A 15,768-nucleotide genomic window follows, 5' to 3' on the forward strand; every position below is an offset into this window, starting at 1 on the left:
GTTGTCTACTGCTGCAGAAGCAGTTTTAATTCCTATAAACCATATCTTCTTTTGTGTCCTTATCTCCAAACTAAACCAAGAGAAATTTTGGGTGTAGCTGTTCAAGCTTTCATCAATATCTAATTAATATATTATTCATATATATAGTTATTCATATGTGGTATTTTTAGTTACAAAAGTCACTTTGCAAAGTGAATTCTGCTTTGTTTATATATCACTGTGACTCCCTCAACAACAGATTTGTTCCCTTCAGATTTACAGGGTCAGCTGAGCTTAAATATAAAACTGCAATTTGCTATTTTGGTTTGTTTAATGCGTCACTGTGTAAAGTCCATGCAACAATGTTCAGTTGTCTGCTGTTCATATTTGTGTTCAGAAAAGTAGTTCTCATCTGCTTGAAGTGCAGTGTTATTTTAAACTTGATTTTACTGTCAGAAGCCTTCCATCAAGAGCATTGGCATAGAAGATTTGCTCTTTAAGAATTTTAAAACATTGTAGCCAAAAGAATTGCAGTAATTAAGAGGGCAGGCAGGGCAGGAAATAAGACGAAAAACTAACTCGTCTCTGTCAAATTCAGCAGTTAAGAATCAAATAGAGCAGCACAAGAGGTGAAAAAAGGAAGGATTGGAACAGCACTGTGAAAGCATCTTGGGATGGGCTTCACAGTGATCAGGAGATGTATTTTGTTGTCGTTTTTCCCCTCTGATGAGTATTTTCCTTGTTAAAGGAACATTCTTCTGAATTTAATTTATGTAGCCTGCTTTCTGAAGGTTTTGACAAATGTTTCTCTTGTACAGTCTACATCACCTTATTTTCCATACTGCATTTAAAAACCGAGTTACTTAGTGACATCTAAGCAAACCAGATTGTCTAAGTTAATGGGTAAAGCAGTTGCAAAAACACAACCCACCTTGAAAGTAAGCTTTTTAAACAAAGAAGTTTGTCTCAGTGTATTCTGCTGGGTTTATAGTTGAGGAAGGCTACACTATTGAAATAAAGGCCACGGGAGTGAGACACTGTCATGCTCTCTTATTACTACACTACTACCATTCCAGATAATGTGTTTGGTCTGCCAAGGGCCATGGGTGTATCAAGCTGATGTTTTTTTGTTTGTTTGTTTTTAATTTAAATAGAGAGATCCTAAATCCAAAGGATGTGATCACTGCACAGTTTGACAATACAAACTCCAGCAAGGATTTCTGCAGCCAGTCATGTCTTTCTACATATGAATTGAAAAGGAAACCTGTTGTTACTATTCATACTAACAGCATTTCAACCAAGTGCAGCATGTGCCAGAAGAATGCAGTGGTAATTTATACGTAACTTCTACTTTCTAGTTTGAATTTCCTGCAGATCAGAACAGTTTAATGTCTCGGACACCAACTGTTTTATTTTTTATTCTTTTAGATTAGACATGAAGTGAATTATCAAAATGTTGTACACAAACTCTGCAGTGATGCTTGCTTCTCCAAGTTCCGTTCTGCTAATAACTTGACTATGAACTGCTGTGAGAACTGTGGGGGCTACTGTTACAGTGGCTCTGGCCAATGCCACGTTCTTCAAATAGAAGGACAGTCAAAGAAGTTCTGCAGTTCAACATGTGTTACCGGGTATAAACAGGTACTTATAAAACTTCGTGTCCCATTGATTGAGAAGTTACTTTAATTGGTAAGTGGGGACTTTAGAATAGACCATTTAAGGAATAGACCTGGTTTATTCATAGAAGGCTTCAGTTCTCATTAACTCTGTCCTGAATACCTCTCTGCCCTTTAATTTCTCAAGCTGTGCTCAAACATGTCACTTTGTCTCTATACCTTTTTTCATATGCTAAGCTTCCTCTGACTCCTAGATAAACTAGAAATAGACCTGAACCAAAGTCTTCTATCCAGACACCACCAACTTTGGAGAAATTCAAATTGACATCCAAACAATATCTCAAGCCCGTCTCTAAGAAAACCCTATGTTGAACATTCAAGCTCTAATGGCTATTCCCCTTGTTTTGTTGTCTTCAGGTTGTAAGTCCTTAAGTGTAGGGACCAGTTACCTGTTTGAAACCTACCTACCACAATATGGTACCCTGTAGATTTGTAGCATTGTATAGAAGATAAATACTAAGGCCCTGATATTTTAAATGTAACCTCCATTTTTGCATTGTCCATTCAGGTATCACCATTAAGATGTCAAGATACTTGACTCTGCCTGCAAATCAGGTACTTGGCTGATTAAATGGTGGCATTTGTATCTGCAGTTAATTGATGTGCAGATGCAAAAATGTACCTTCAAAAACAATGATCATTGCTGAAAATTGTAGCCTAAACCTGGATGAAAGAGCAAGGAACAGGTGTTAGATGGGAAAGGGAGAAAATGTGTCTTTATGCAGTAGAAATCTAGGAAAGAATAATTTCAAACTTAAGTTTTATGTTGTATATCATTGGAGGAAACCCAGTCGTACTGCATAAATGAGTTACGAACATGTATCACAAATATTTTCATATGACAATGAGTTGAGGGGCTTTATTTCCTCTCTTCCCAACCCTGCTTGATTCACTGCCCTTTCTGATCCCTTTAACTTTTTTTTTTTAATAATACTTATCGCAACTGATAAACCAGTTCTAACCAACCGCTTGTCTGTGATATTTTAAATCCTTAAATTGTATATAGTCTCTTTCCCTTGTGTCCTTCCACAAATTTCTGATATTACTTGATTACAGAACAAAATGCATTTTTAAGGATAGGAGATGGTAGTTAACTCTAGTCTCAGCCCTGCCACTGACTCTGTGTCCCTAGGCAAGTAACTTCACCTGTCTGTGCCTTCATCTTTCCATCTGCAAAAATGGCAGTAGTGTGTACCTACTTCACTGGTGTGTTGAAAGTTAATGTTAGCAAAATATTTGAGACACTCCAACAAAAGCTACTAGATGCATGGAATTGTTTGTGCTGCAGCAGTGGCTAGAGGCCCCAGAACTATTATGCTAGGTACTATTTAAACACATAAAAAGAGGGGCTTACAACCTAGATATAAAACAAGGAGTACAAACAAACATGAGGGAGCATAAGGTTACAGTGAAGAAATATATTGTAAGTAATAAACACTGCAATAACTTCATAAGAAATCAAACGTCATATACAGTGGCTCTCATATTTTATGTACATTTTATGTGCTAGAGTGGTTAATTTGGAGCTTAAAATTTGCATCAAACCTGCAAATGAGTGACTTATTTTATTCTTTCCACAGAAATCAGCAAAAATTACACCCTGTGCACTGTGCAAGTCTTTGAGATCTTCAGCTGAGATGATAGAGAGCACAAATAATTTAGGAAAGACCGAACTCTTTTGCTCTGTTAACTGCTTGTCAGCCTACAGAGTTAAAATGGTTACATCTGCAGGTAACTTTATTCCTTTGGGGCTTTTATGTTTGTTTGTGTGTTTTGTTTTACATCCATAGTTCCATCTAGTTTAGATCAAACTTAGTTCATCTTGAAAACAAAGCTTAAAAAATAATTTGAATAATAGGCTGAAATAAGAGTTAAGTTTTTTTTCCTGTTGTATATACAACTATTAACTTTGCAATGCTTCCAGTTTAAATATTATCTTATTTTGCCAGAAAAAGGAATAAGAAGCTAAAGTTTTATCAACTTTTCATTTACTCCTTTTTCTTTTTGTGGGGGAGGGATAGCTCGGGGGGGAGGGATAGCTCAGTGATTTGAGCATTGGCCTGCAAAACCCAGGGTTGTGAGTTCAATCCTTGAGGGGGCCACTTGGGGATCTGGGGCAAAATCAGTACTTGGTCCTGCTAGTGAAGGCAGGGGGCTGGACTCGATGACCTTTCAAGGTCCCTTCCAGTTCTAGGAGATGGGATATCTCCATTAATTATTAATTATAATTATAATTAATTATAATTACTTGGGTGTAAACTTACTTGCATGCTTTGAATGCTGATAGCCCTAAAAGTGGATCTGTCTGCTGTGTTGGTATCTAATGGACATCCTGTTCCCTGTCTGCTAGAATAACAACCTGTGCAGAATTTCCTATGACTTCAGAGAGCAGGAAGATACCTGTAAATCTTAATGTACTTCCTCTTCACAAGCATGAAACAGACAGGTGTGGTGTGAGTGGCAAGGTGCACTAGTCTGGTGCACTGTTTTGTCATGGGCATGCCTACAGAAATTGTGCATAAATGATGGTTCTGAGGTGATAACCAGTGCATGGTTTGTTTGTTGGCCTTTGTAAAACACTCCAGTTCTTTGCAGGCCAAGTTCTTTCTCAGCCAGTTAACCAAGGGATTTTATCAAGGAACATACATTCTATCACGTTCTGTGTACACTGTGTTCCAGTACTACAATTTTAATTTTAAAAAATTATAGCTTTAATATAGTCAAAAGCACTGGGCGGACTTTAATCACTCTAGTACTCTGCTTCCTGTATCTTGTACATAGGTGATCACATTTCTGCCAAGCCCTTCAAATGTATTATTGTTTAAACAGCAGCTTTTGTGTTTTTTTTTTTTTGTTTGTTTGTTTTAAATGGGTTGGGGGTTTTACATGTCACAAATGACAGGTGTGGGCCCCAGAACTTTTGCATTTTAATATTCCAGATTGACACTCCTTCCCCCTTTGGCTTCAGCTTCTGTCCCTCAGATGCTTCTCTTGTAAAATGGGCAAATGCTTACTGACCTGCCAACGATACTGTGAGCATTAATGAACTATAAAGTACTATGCAGGCACCTATGTACCACCATTGCAGTGCTCATGTCAACCTATCATAAAGTGCTCAATCTACTCTGGCTGCTGCTTCTTCTTCTCTAGGACATTGGTCATATTCTTTCTTAGATCTATCTAACTTGGTCATTCAGAGTCATTGGTGTTTTTTGTACACACAGTATAAAGCCATTTGCAATGCTTTTGTGTGGCTTTATTCACTGGGTTTTCTTTTTTCTTTGTTTTTCCATCAGGTGTCCAAGTTCAGTGTAACAGCTGTAAAACTTCCGCAATCCCTCAGTATCACCTGGCTATGTCAGATGGGAGTATACGCAATTTCTGCAGTTACAGCTGCGTTGTAGCTTTTCAGGTATCATGTCTAGACTTTCTTTCAAAGTTCAATTAATAGAATGGCAGACTAGTGCTATAATCTCCAAGAGATGGGTTTCCTGTTGTAAAGTATACCTTCCTAATTGCTTTCCGACAGAACTTGTTCAACAAGCCTGCAGGAATGAACTCCTCTGTGGTGCCCCTGTCGCAGGGTCAAGTCATTGTAAGCATTCCCTCTGGGGCAACGGTATCCGCATCAGGTGGCACTACCTCGACTGTCTCCCCCAGCTCCATGAGCAGCTCGGCTGCAGCTGGTCTCCAGAGGCTCGCTGCTCAGTCCCAGCAAGTCACTTTCGCCCGCACTGTTGTGAAACTCAAGTGTCAGCACTGTAACCGACTGTTTGCAACCAAACCAGAGCTGCTTGACTACAAGGTAATAAAGATCAGAGCTTTGCATGCAGATCTTTCTGAATCAGAAACAGGCACAAAACCATAATGTGGGGCAATCTGGCAACAGTCCTTTGGTGTCTTGCTATGGCCAGCTATCTGGGATTTGGGTAGTCGGTTCGGTACAGCAATACCACCATCAAAATTGGCATTGATTTGCGTCCTTTTTGATTGCCTCAGAAGAAAGGCGAAGGATTAAATGACTACGTAGGCAGCATTCCTTCTTGCCTCTAGAGATGATCCCTTTGGTCAGGAGTGAAGCACATTGGTAGGTGCATCTATAGGAACCTTTCCACTCCCTCCTTGTGCTGCACCTGTTCTGCGGACTTTATTCTCCAGCATTATCAAATGGTGATTTTCACCAGCACTAGAAATCTCTTACATGTTTTTTTTTGTTTTGTTTTTTAAACTATTTAAAAATACTGGTTTTGGGGGGGGAAACAAGATTTGGCATAATTGAATTAGTCTCATGTAATTACAGGGTAAAATGTTTCAGTTTTGTGGGAAGACCTGCTGTGATGAATACAAGAAGAGAAGTAGTGTAATGGCAATGTGTGCATACTGCAAAATTGAGAAGATTATCAAGGAGACCGTGCGATTCTCAGGAATAGACAAGCCATTCTGTAGTGAAGGTAAGAAAAGGCAGGCCTGTGTGTCAGGTAAATCCTATCAGAAAGCATCCTGCCATAAAATTAGAGCAATAAAATGAGAAATCTCATCTGTTAACCTAACTAGGTCTTTGTCCATACTTTACACTTTCATGATCATTTTTAATAAATTATCGTAAAGTCACAATTAACAGCAAGAACTAAACAAACACCTTAATTTGATATTCATTTTTTTTGTTTTTGTTCTTCCTTTGATGTCTTAGGTTGTAAACTGCTCTATAAACACGACTTGGCTAAACGCTGGGGAAACCACTGTAAAATGTGCAGTTACTGTTTACAGGCTTCCCCCAAACTGGTCCAGAATCACTTTGGGGGAAAGATGGAGGAGTTCTGCTCAGAAGAATGCATGTCTAAATTTACGGTTTTGTTTTATCAGGTAAGTAGCTTTCATGCATCACTTTCTGAAATGTAAATGCCATAACAAAAGAACTTCTGAAGCCCAAGAGCTGCATGAAACTGTCTGCAGTGGACCTCTGCTTCCTTTAAAGATCTTGCATATCTGTGGGAGCTGAATGAAAAAGAAGTCTTCACTCTTTGGTGTTTTGCATTTGCTGTCAGAATTAGTCAGGTTATTTGGGTCTTCAGCCCTGCTTGTTCTCTGTCTCACTCTGGGGCACACTCAGCTCACCACCCTGTGCCTCTATAATTATAAAAGCCTGTTTATTGGCTTTGGTGCTGCTCCTGGGCTTTGCAGGGGAGATAGCCAAAGGCAGAAAGGGGAATTGGATGCCCAGGTTCCCTTTGTGCCTTTGAATGTCCCTCCCACCCCCCACAAGTTGTTGTGAACACCAGTTCTACATATAAAGGAACCTTACAGGAGAACACAATCTAATGCTCTCATTCTTTAGGCTGTTTTGTGGCAGCGCCAATAAATGTTGCAGCTATTCTAAAAGTACCAGCATATAAGCTGAAAGCTTTTTTTGGAGGTAGGTGGGAAGGGGCTCACTTATATGCATTTATTGTTATCCTGGTATTTGAGTGTTTTTAATTTTTTTTCCCCGTGCTGTTTTTTTTTTAGATGGCAAAGTGTGATGGTTGTAAAAGACAAGGTAAACTCAGTGAGTCTATGAAATGGCAAGGGGAGATCAAACATTTTTGCAACCTGCTTTGTATTTTGATGTTCTGTAATCAGCAAACTGTGTCTGAACCCCCACCTCAGAACAACACAGGTAAAATAGGATGTGAATTAGAACATAAGAACAGAACAATTGCTTTGGATAATGCAGTATGACCATTTCGGGGAAAACTCAGTTCAGTGGACCTTTTCATAAATCATATAATGTACACACACATCCCCTACTGAGAACAGCCATTGGATGGACTCAGGTATATCCCGCATCTTGGCAGGGGGTTAGACTAGATGACCCTAGCAGTCCCTTCTAAACCTACGATTCTGTGATACAGGGCCGTGTTTCTTAACCTTTTTTTCCTTCAAGCTCCTTTGGTCTTTTACAAAAACTAAATAAAAAATTGTGACCGCCCCCCCCCCCCCCCCTACTAAGCCAAAGCCCGAGCCCTGTTGCCCGGATCTGAAGCATATAACTTAGCTTCACGGGCCCCCCTGTGGAGTGAGGCCCTGGGCAGTTGCCCTGCTTCCCACCCCCTAATGCCGGCCTTGTACTTGTGATCCCTCCCCACCCAGGTTGAGAAACACTGATCTAGGGCTCTTCTGCCTCTTGTGACTTTAATCCTCTGTAGCGGAGAAACAAGATTTCTCTCCGTGTTAAGTAGACGCAAATGCTCAATGTAGAGAAAACGAGAGAAATTAAAAATTACTTTTGAGTGTCACTGTTTGCAAAAGCATATTTGATTAGAGCAATATCTGTTGCAGAGATGTCAGGCACCTGGTTTTCTTCAAGCAGCCCACATGGCAGCATCATATTTGGCAGAATCTAAGTATTCATTAAAAAATACACATTTGTAAACTTCATGATTCTGAAGACAAACTTTCAAATGTGAACTCAGTTTAACCAGTGCTGAGTTGTCTTCCCAAATGTGCAGACATTTTGAAACAATGACTCTGAGCTCCAGTTTCGTTAGGTGTTGACTCTTAAAATATTAGTGTTAAGCTTGATGTAAGCTGTAGCTATTCCTCACTGATTATTTGAACAGATGGAATGGGAAGGATGGTGACAATTCGTCCCACAGGAATAGGAACTGTGAGGAATGAAGTGTTAGAGGGGAGGAAGACCGGAAGAGGAAGAGAAACAAAGGGGAGAAATAGTAGTGGTCCTAAAGAGGGGCATATTCTGCCAGTGAATGATAGTGACTGCAACACTAAGTTACTCCCCAGATAATAAATAATATTAGTGTATTGTATGCTTCTAGGCCATATTCTACCCTTGATCCTTGTGCAAATCTCCTATTGATAGCAGTGGGACTTTTGCTGTGGATTGAGGGTAATATGTAACTCAGTAATTAATTTATACTCTCACGCCGTTACTAAAACATTTGACACTCCTGGTCTAGTGTGAAGTTTGTCAGTTAGTGTGTTTTAAGCAGAAAGGATAGTGATAGGTACCATGGCCCTGATTTTCAGAAGTTCAGGTTACCTGCAACTTCATCTGAAACAGATGTGCTACAGGTGTGCATCACTTCTGACAGTCTGGCCTCATGTGTCCGGGGTAGTACCAGAGACTGCTGGGAACAGTACCTTTGGTGAAATATGGTAAACATGGGGATTATGAATGTCAAGGACTTAAACCAGCCTTTGACAGTGAAGAGTCTCGTAGGGCAGTGTTACAATTCACCTGAGTTATTTAGATTATAAGGATTTTGGGGCATGGACTGTCTCTTATACTACTGTTTGTACAGTGCCTAGCACAGTGGGGTCCCGTTCTCAGTTGGCCCCATGGTATTTACGTCATAAAACATAATAATGTAAATAGGCCCTTTCATGCTGTGATCAATTTCTGAGATGTCCCACTGACTGGGTAGCATGGTTTGCATATGGAATTTAAAGAAACAGATTTTTTTAATCTGAATTAAAAACCTGCAGTTGATACTTACACAAGCTTTTAACTATAAGAGTGTATGTATTGGAGTGGAGGGTGGATCTTGCATAATATGTTAGACAGCTATGAATACGCCCTGTTATCAGTAATATTAATGCTTACACTAGATTTCTTCTGTTCATTCTAAACAGCAAACCTTTCCATGACACCAACTTCTTCATCAGGCCCTCCTTCTCTAAGGAAGGATTCAACTCCGGTTATAGCAAACGTGGTATCCCTAGCAAGTGCCCCTGCTGCCCAGCCCACGGTTAACTCCAACAACGTCTTACAAGGTAGAATTCCTCAATACACAGTTTCAAAGTCTTTACATCTTTTTTCTTGAGCTTGTATTTTGGTTGTTCATAGGTCTGATAGGCAGCATTAGGTCCTGCTCCCATTGAAGATAACAGGCCCAGTTCTTCATTGCCCTGTACTTTGTGCCTTCATTTACACCACTGCAGAGCGAATGTAAAATGCTACCAAATTAGAATGGCGAGGTTGTCACATTCACTTTGCACAGGTGTAAATAACTACAATGTTAATTACATTCAACAGAGAATTGGGCCCACTGGAGATTAATACTTGACCTCTGTAGGATGCAGGCCTTGCTGTTAGGCAATACAGAAATTAAGTTTATGTTGTTCTAATTAACAGGTGCAGTTCCTACTGTGACAGCAAAGATCATTGGAGATGTAAGTTTTTGCAAAAGAAACTTTAAACTTCCTCCTGCCCCCTCTCTCCCTCCCCCTGCTTTGCTCAGACACACTGATTTGTTAGAGATCTTATCCAAACATCAAATATCTCTGTTCCATATGTAGTGTTACAGCGGTTATTTGAACTCATTTTTTTCTGACCGTGACTGAGATTCAAAATACATCCAACTTGCTAATATCTTCATAGATAGCTAGAATTTTTACTGCATAGAGAAGTCTTTCTTCTGGTGTACACTGGTAAACTGCTGATTTGATGTTCTAAACTACAGTATGCCCATTAATGCAAATATATGTTCCCCCCTAGTGGAGTCTCTACTGTAATCTGATCATGCTGTTGGAATAGATGATGACAGAGAGAGAGATTCAGCACAGTGTGCCGGAAACTAGAAGCAAAACTAATCAGTTTGCTTACAGTCAAAAAAGTGATCCTAAAATTGAAAAAGTTTGTTCTACTTTAATATTTTTTCCCTTTTAATGACTTCACAGCAGTTTGCCTAGTTGATGGAATATTTCTAATTGCATTCCCCACATGGCATCTGAAAACTAAGCTATGTTCTTTCTGGGTCTTAGATATTTGTTAAACAGTTAAGGTTTCAAAATCAGAACTTAGCCAGCATTATTTGTTATCTAAAACCAGACACTCTTGTGGGTTTATTCTCAGCAGTGTTGACAGTAATAAACAAAAACACCCTTTGCTTCACTGACAGAAATAAGAGAGAGATGTGAAGACACACGAGGAGCAAATAAGATACCATTTTTGCAATTTTTTTTGTGGTTACCACACTAAACAGTAAAGCATGTTGCATACCAAAATCTCCATTTTTAAAATTATATCTGTATTATACTGCAGGAGGCTTGCATCTCATATTGTAACAAAATACCATAGCCAAATGTACTGAACTTACCACACTTTCTTTTCTGTATTTAAAACCAGGCTAGTACTCAGACAGACGCCCTGAAACTACCACCATCACAACCTCCAAGGCTTTTAAAAAACAAAGCATTATTGTGCAAGCCGATCACCCAGACCAAGGCCACATCTTGCAAACCTCATACCCAGAATAAGGAATGCCAGACAGGTATGTGTCAGATTGTCTTCCTTTTTTAAAAAAAGGCCTGTATTGCAGGTGAATGAGTAACGTAGTGTGTGATAAGGATTTTTAATCTTAAAATAAGGGTTTTGCTTGATTCCGTAGTGCTTTTAAGCATCATTTTGTGTTATAACTATATAAGACAATCTCTGTCTGCATTTCTTGAAGTCCATGAAAACTGCATGTGGAATGCATCTTGGAATCAGCTCAAACTTTCACAAGGGTGCTATCATCAGGTTATAGATATGGAAAGTGAAGCAGGGAGGTCAAGTGATATGCTCAAGGCTACAGAGGGAGCTTGTGTTGCTCTAGGATTAGAATTAAGGAGTTTTTGGCTCCCAATTTGAGTACAAGACACAAGATCACACAGTCTAGTATTCATTGCAATCATCCTTCTTTTGATATACAGAACGGTGTATGAAATACCTCTTTCTCCCTCATTGTTCATGTATATGGTCACAATATTGTTTACATCTGAATTGTGTACCTAGCACTTTCTAATAACAGCACTAAAGTTAAATGTCACTTCCAGGGAAGATGCAGGGGATTTGCTAGAATAAGTCCATAAAAAGAGTGGAGTGTCAAACTTAAATCCAGTGTGGGTGAATTAAATAATTAGATATGGAATAATCCATTTGACATGTGTAGGTGCAATTTTTAAATAAAATGCTGGCTTTTATTGATGCAGACACAGGCACAAATTTGGCATCCTCTTTGAATAATTGGCCTAAACATTTTAAGGCTACATTCCATCTCAAGTGAAATCAATTGTAAAACTCCCATTTGACCCTTTGCGACCAGGATTTAGTCCTTGCCATACAAAGGGGGTGGGACCTAGTCCAGTGAAGAGTGGTCTAAGTCATAGCTCTTGACTTTCTATGATACATACATTTATCTGTCTTGACAGGAATCCTGTCCTGTTTCAGGTAAATCTGTCTTATTACCTGACATGTTAAGAGCTAGGGGCAGGAGGTGTGCGCACAGCTATGTAGACGTGTCAGTCACTGGGATGAACATACCAGGTTGTGCATGGGGAGATACAAGCAGAAGTCACTGTTAATGGAATTATTAATAATAATTCTTCATGGACCACTCCAAGATATTACGGAGGTGTCAGACGCTCCCTTGCCTCTGGGAACCAAACCACTTTCATTTTTTTTAACATGACAGAGGAAGATGAAGTTCGACCCCAAATCCTTGTGGTGCCTGTTCCTGTACCAGTGTTTGTGCCAGTGCCCCTTCACCTCTTCACCCAGTATACGCCAGTTCCACTTGGGGTCCCAGTACCTGTAAGTTACCCTTCAGCTCATCTGACAACTCATGGTTATGTTCAGTGGCCTGCAGTTTAAAGATTGGTTTCACTAGAACAAAGAACCGTGAGGGTTATATTTGTTCTTACTCTGTCTAAACATGTCCCAGTAGGCAGTATTCAGGGGGAAAAGATGGTTGCAAGAGCTACAGTCATGTCACATTGCCTTAGAGGTCACTTAAAATTTAATACCCATCCTCAAAAAGCTCCTCTGCTGCTGTGCCTTAAATTATAACCCAGGGGTTCCAACTTCATCATCAAAAGATTTGAATTAGAGAGAGATTTCCTAAAATCTTCAGCCTGAGTCTCTCTTATCTATAACCAAATATCTGGTTATGTAGCATTTCTACTACTCTCCCAGGGAGCTTTCAGAACCTCTAGCAAGGAAAGTACTGTAAACATCCTTTTAGGAAAAGAGTTAGCATAGGCTAATCCAATGTGAGAATCTCAGGTGCAGATTCAGATCCTGGTCTGTCGGTCCTAGAGTTTTCAGAGGCTGGAAGTGCCACAAAGACAATGTATTCAGACATTGAGTTCTTCTGGCACTCAAATCTCTGGTCAGTTATGGGGTTTGGAGGGAATCCCATCCGGTCTTCTTCTGCTTGATTGACTTTGGTCATTATGCAGGGTAGCAGGGGAAAGAGGTGGTGGTAAAAGGAATTGTTCAGGTTATTACAGAGATACAGCAAGTTGTCCAATCTGCAGATAGTCTGTGTTGCCCCTTTAGTCTAAGTGCCAGAGGAAGAAAAATAGCTGGATCCTCTTTAATGCATTTGGTACGCAAAAAACTACTTCATGTGCGATAAAACAAGTCCTGCTCAGAAATCTAAACTTTCCTGCGTGTGTTTAGGTACCAGTTCCCATGCTTATCCCAACTACTCTGGATAATGCCGATAAGATCATAGAGACTATTCAGGATATCAAGGAGAAGATTCCCACAAATCCATTTGAGGCTGATCTCCTTCAAATGGCAGAAATGATTGCAGAAGATGAAGAGAAGGAAAAAACGCACTCTCATGGAGGTATGTGAACATTTTAAAAAGGATACTAAAGGAAGCATTCCTGTGAAAGGTAGGTAAATGTCAGCTTTCCCTGCATCAGACCAGATGCCCCTGCATCGGACCAGATGCCCCTGCATCATGCTGTGATAAGCCTTCCTTTTGCCCCATCAGCAAGCTGCTGTTTTATTTTCCCAAGGGCAAATGCAGTGAAAATGGTCTTACTCCATAAGGGATTTTGGTTACCTCTCTCTTAAAGCCAGGATGCCTTCTTGAATACTTTAAACACAGTCCACTATTCTTAGTCCAAGATTGACCGGTTAGTCTCCTGACCTTTTGGATCAATTGTATGAGCTAAGAAATTCTGCATTTCAGCTACTGTTTTAAATAAGTAAAATACTTCATGTCCATATGAATTCTAGTTGTTGTTTTTTTTTTCCTTAAGGATCCCAAACATCTGAGCATGAGCTGTTCCTGGACCCTAAGATATTTGAGAAAGGTTGGTATTTCATTTGTAGAGAGGACTTTGGTCCTACTGTACATCTCTTTTTCCTTTTGGTGCATTTTGTATATGGGTCCTGTTCGTTACAGATCAAGGCAGCACTTACAGTGGAGATCTAGAATCGGAAGCAGTGTCAACTCCACACAGCTGGGAGGATGAGCTGAATCACTATGCCTTACGATCAAATGCCATGCAGGATCCAGACCCCGAGCTGAGGCAGTTCTCCAAAGGGGACGTGGAGCAGGACCTGGAGGCAGACTTTCCCTCAGGTTTGTGTAACATAGAAAAACACACTGTCACGTATAAAAAAATATATACATGATTTGCTAGAAACTATCCTTCCAGTATCTTTATTGCAAGAAGTTAATTTGCCCACAAAGGGCAAATGCATGTTGTTAAAGCTGAAATACATCTTCTCTAATAGAGATACTTGATCCCAATAAGATAGAGCACGTTTGTTTACACTTTAAAAAACATAGTTTAGATGATTTGATAGAGAATAGTGGTTACTCTTCCTTGACTGCTTGTGAATTTGTCACCTCTCTGTCCTGGTGGGAGTCTTTCATGAGTACAAAGGATATCAGTTTATGTACAGAAGCACATCAGTGTGTTGGGGTTTTTCCCCCTACCCTGAGAATTCCATGTCCCTTACATGGGAGTCCTCCATCTCAGAGCTTCCTTCTAGCTGACATCGACAGAGCTGCTTTTACTGCTTAATTATCCATTGGTAATGCAATAGGAATATCCAGATGTGGCATCTCTAATTTTAAGATACTTAGTAATGACTCAAACTCTCATTTCTAGATGGCCCCGTTAAATCATATAATTAATTTAACTTGTGCTGATGTTGTTTTGACTTTAGACTCATTTGACCCGCTCAATAAAGGACTGGGTCTCCACTCCCGTTCGCGAGCAAGGCGGAGACATAGAGATGGCTTCCCACAGCCAAAAAGACGGGTAAGGAAAGCATCCTTCCATCTTATTAAAAACTCCATGTATCTAAGGTGCTAATCTTACGTGCATATTTACATCTCTTGAGTTTGAACAAACAGAATAAGGAAACAAAGATCAGGATTGGAAATATTTTATCTACATTTTATGTTTATTCTATAAAATTAGGTATTTTTGCTAGGGGGAATCAGTGTTCTTTTTATGGGGTAGCATTTAAAGAGTGTGTAGCATTTAAAAGCAACTCCTTTGGAGCCTATATTTTTAGTTGTATAATAATGCAGAGAAAACTATCAAGTTTTACTCGTTTATGTATTTTAATCATGGGCTGTGGCATTGTTGTCCAGTGATTAGGGCAGGGGACTAGGCAAGGAGACCTGTGTTTTTTGTTTGTCTCTGTCATTGACTAGCTGTGTGTGCAGAACCTCCCTGTGCCTTAGTTGTCCCTTCTTTAAAACGAGGTTAATATTTCTCCACTCTTTGTGAAGTCCTCTGACACTGTGTTATAACAGGAGCATCAGGAGTGTAAGCGTCTAGTAGCTGGTCAAAGTGTAATGCACTTTTCCTGTGAGATCAGGTTAAAAGGGGTCCAGAATTGGACACTGTTATATGAGCTTTTTTGGATTTCCTGCAGGGGAGGAAGAAGTCCATAGTTTCTGTGGAGCCTCGGAATCTTATGCAGGGTTCCTATCCAGGCTGCTCTGTTTCCGGGATGACTCTGAAGTACATGTATGGGGTAAATGCCTGGAGGAATTGGGTCCAATGGAAGAATGCACAGGAAGACCAAGGGGAACTAAAATTTGGAGGTAAACTTGTTTCTATTGAAGCAAAACCTGCTACTTGGAGGGCAGCTGTTGTGATGTAGCTTTCAGGATGGAGTTTGAGGCATGCCATTGGTACTGAGGCCCATGTCCCTCTGAGTGGAGTAAGGATTATAGGAAACAGGTCTCAAGTTTCATGGCTATTGATATATATATATTTTTTTAAGTATCTTGTCTGTCTGTCTGCTTTTAATCTATTATGTCACCTGTTGAAGCAGGACTCAGACTGAAATTTGGAAGTTGAACAGTAT

The 15,768-nt window shown here is 39.9% G+C and overlaps 1 protein-coding gene across 3 annotated transcripts in view; it reads left to right on the forward strand.

Moving 5' to 3' along the window:
* Positions 1-15,768, forward strand: part of ZMYM4 (zinc finger MYM-type containing 4) — a 54,669-nt gene that overhangs the window by 27,213 nt on the left and 11,688 nt on the right. For 2 of the 3 annotated variants that reach the window (XM_054011852.1, XM_054011853.1), the window contains exons 8-24: positions 1,134-1,308; positions 1,408-1,620; positions 3,236-3,386; positions 4,952-5,067; positions 5,185-5,460; positions 5,956-6,106; positions 6,346-6,518; positions 7,161-7,311; positions 9,288-9,428; positions 9,790-9,827; positions 10,783-10,927; positions 12,110-12,228; positions 13,099-13,270; positions 13,692-13,745; positions 13,838-14,017; positions 14,611-14,705; positions 15,331-15,502. In XM_054011852.1, coding sequence (XP_053867827.1) covers positions 1,134-1,308; positions 1,408-1,620; positions 3,236-3,386; positions 4,952-5,067; positions 5,185-5,460; positions 5,956-6,106; positions 6,346-6,518; positions 7,161-7,311; positions 9,288-9,428; positions 9,790-9,827; positions 10,783-10,927; positions 12,110-12,228; positions 13,099-13,270; positions 13,692-13,745; positions 13,838-14,017; positions 14,611-14,705; positions 15,331-15,502 — 2,522 coding nt within the window. The remainder of the gene's footprint in view (positions 1-1,133; positions 1,309-1,407; positions 1,621-3,235; positions 3,387-4,951; positions 5,068-5,184; positions 5,461-5,955; positions 6,107-6,345; positions 6,519-7,160; positions 7,312-9,287; positions 9,429-9,789; positions 9,828-10,782; positions 10,928-12,109; positions 12,229-13,098; positions 13,271-13,691; positions 13,746-13,837; positions 14,018-14,610; positions 14,706-15,330; positions 15,503-15,768) is intronic. The other variant, XM_054011854.1, reaches the window with a different exon arrangement.

This window comes from Malaclemys terrapin, chromosome 22, assembly GCF_027887155.1.
Source record: "Malaclemys terrapin pileata isolate rMalTer1 chromosome 22, rMalTer1.hap1, whole genome shotgun sequence".
Lineage (NCBI taxonomy): Eukaryota > Metazoa > Chordata > Testudines > Emydidae > Malaclemys > Malaclemys terrapin.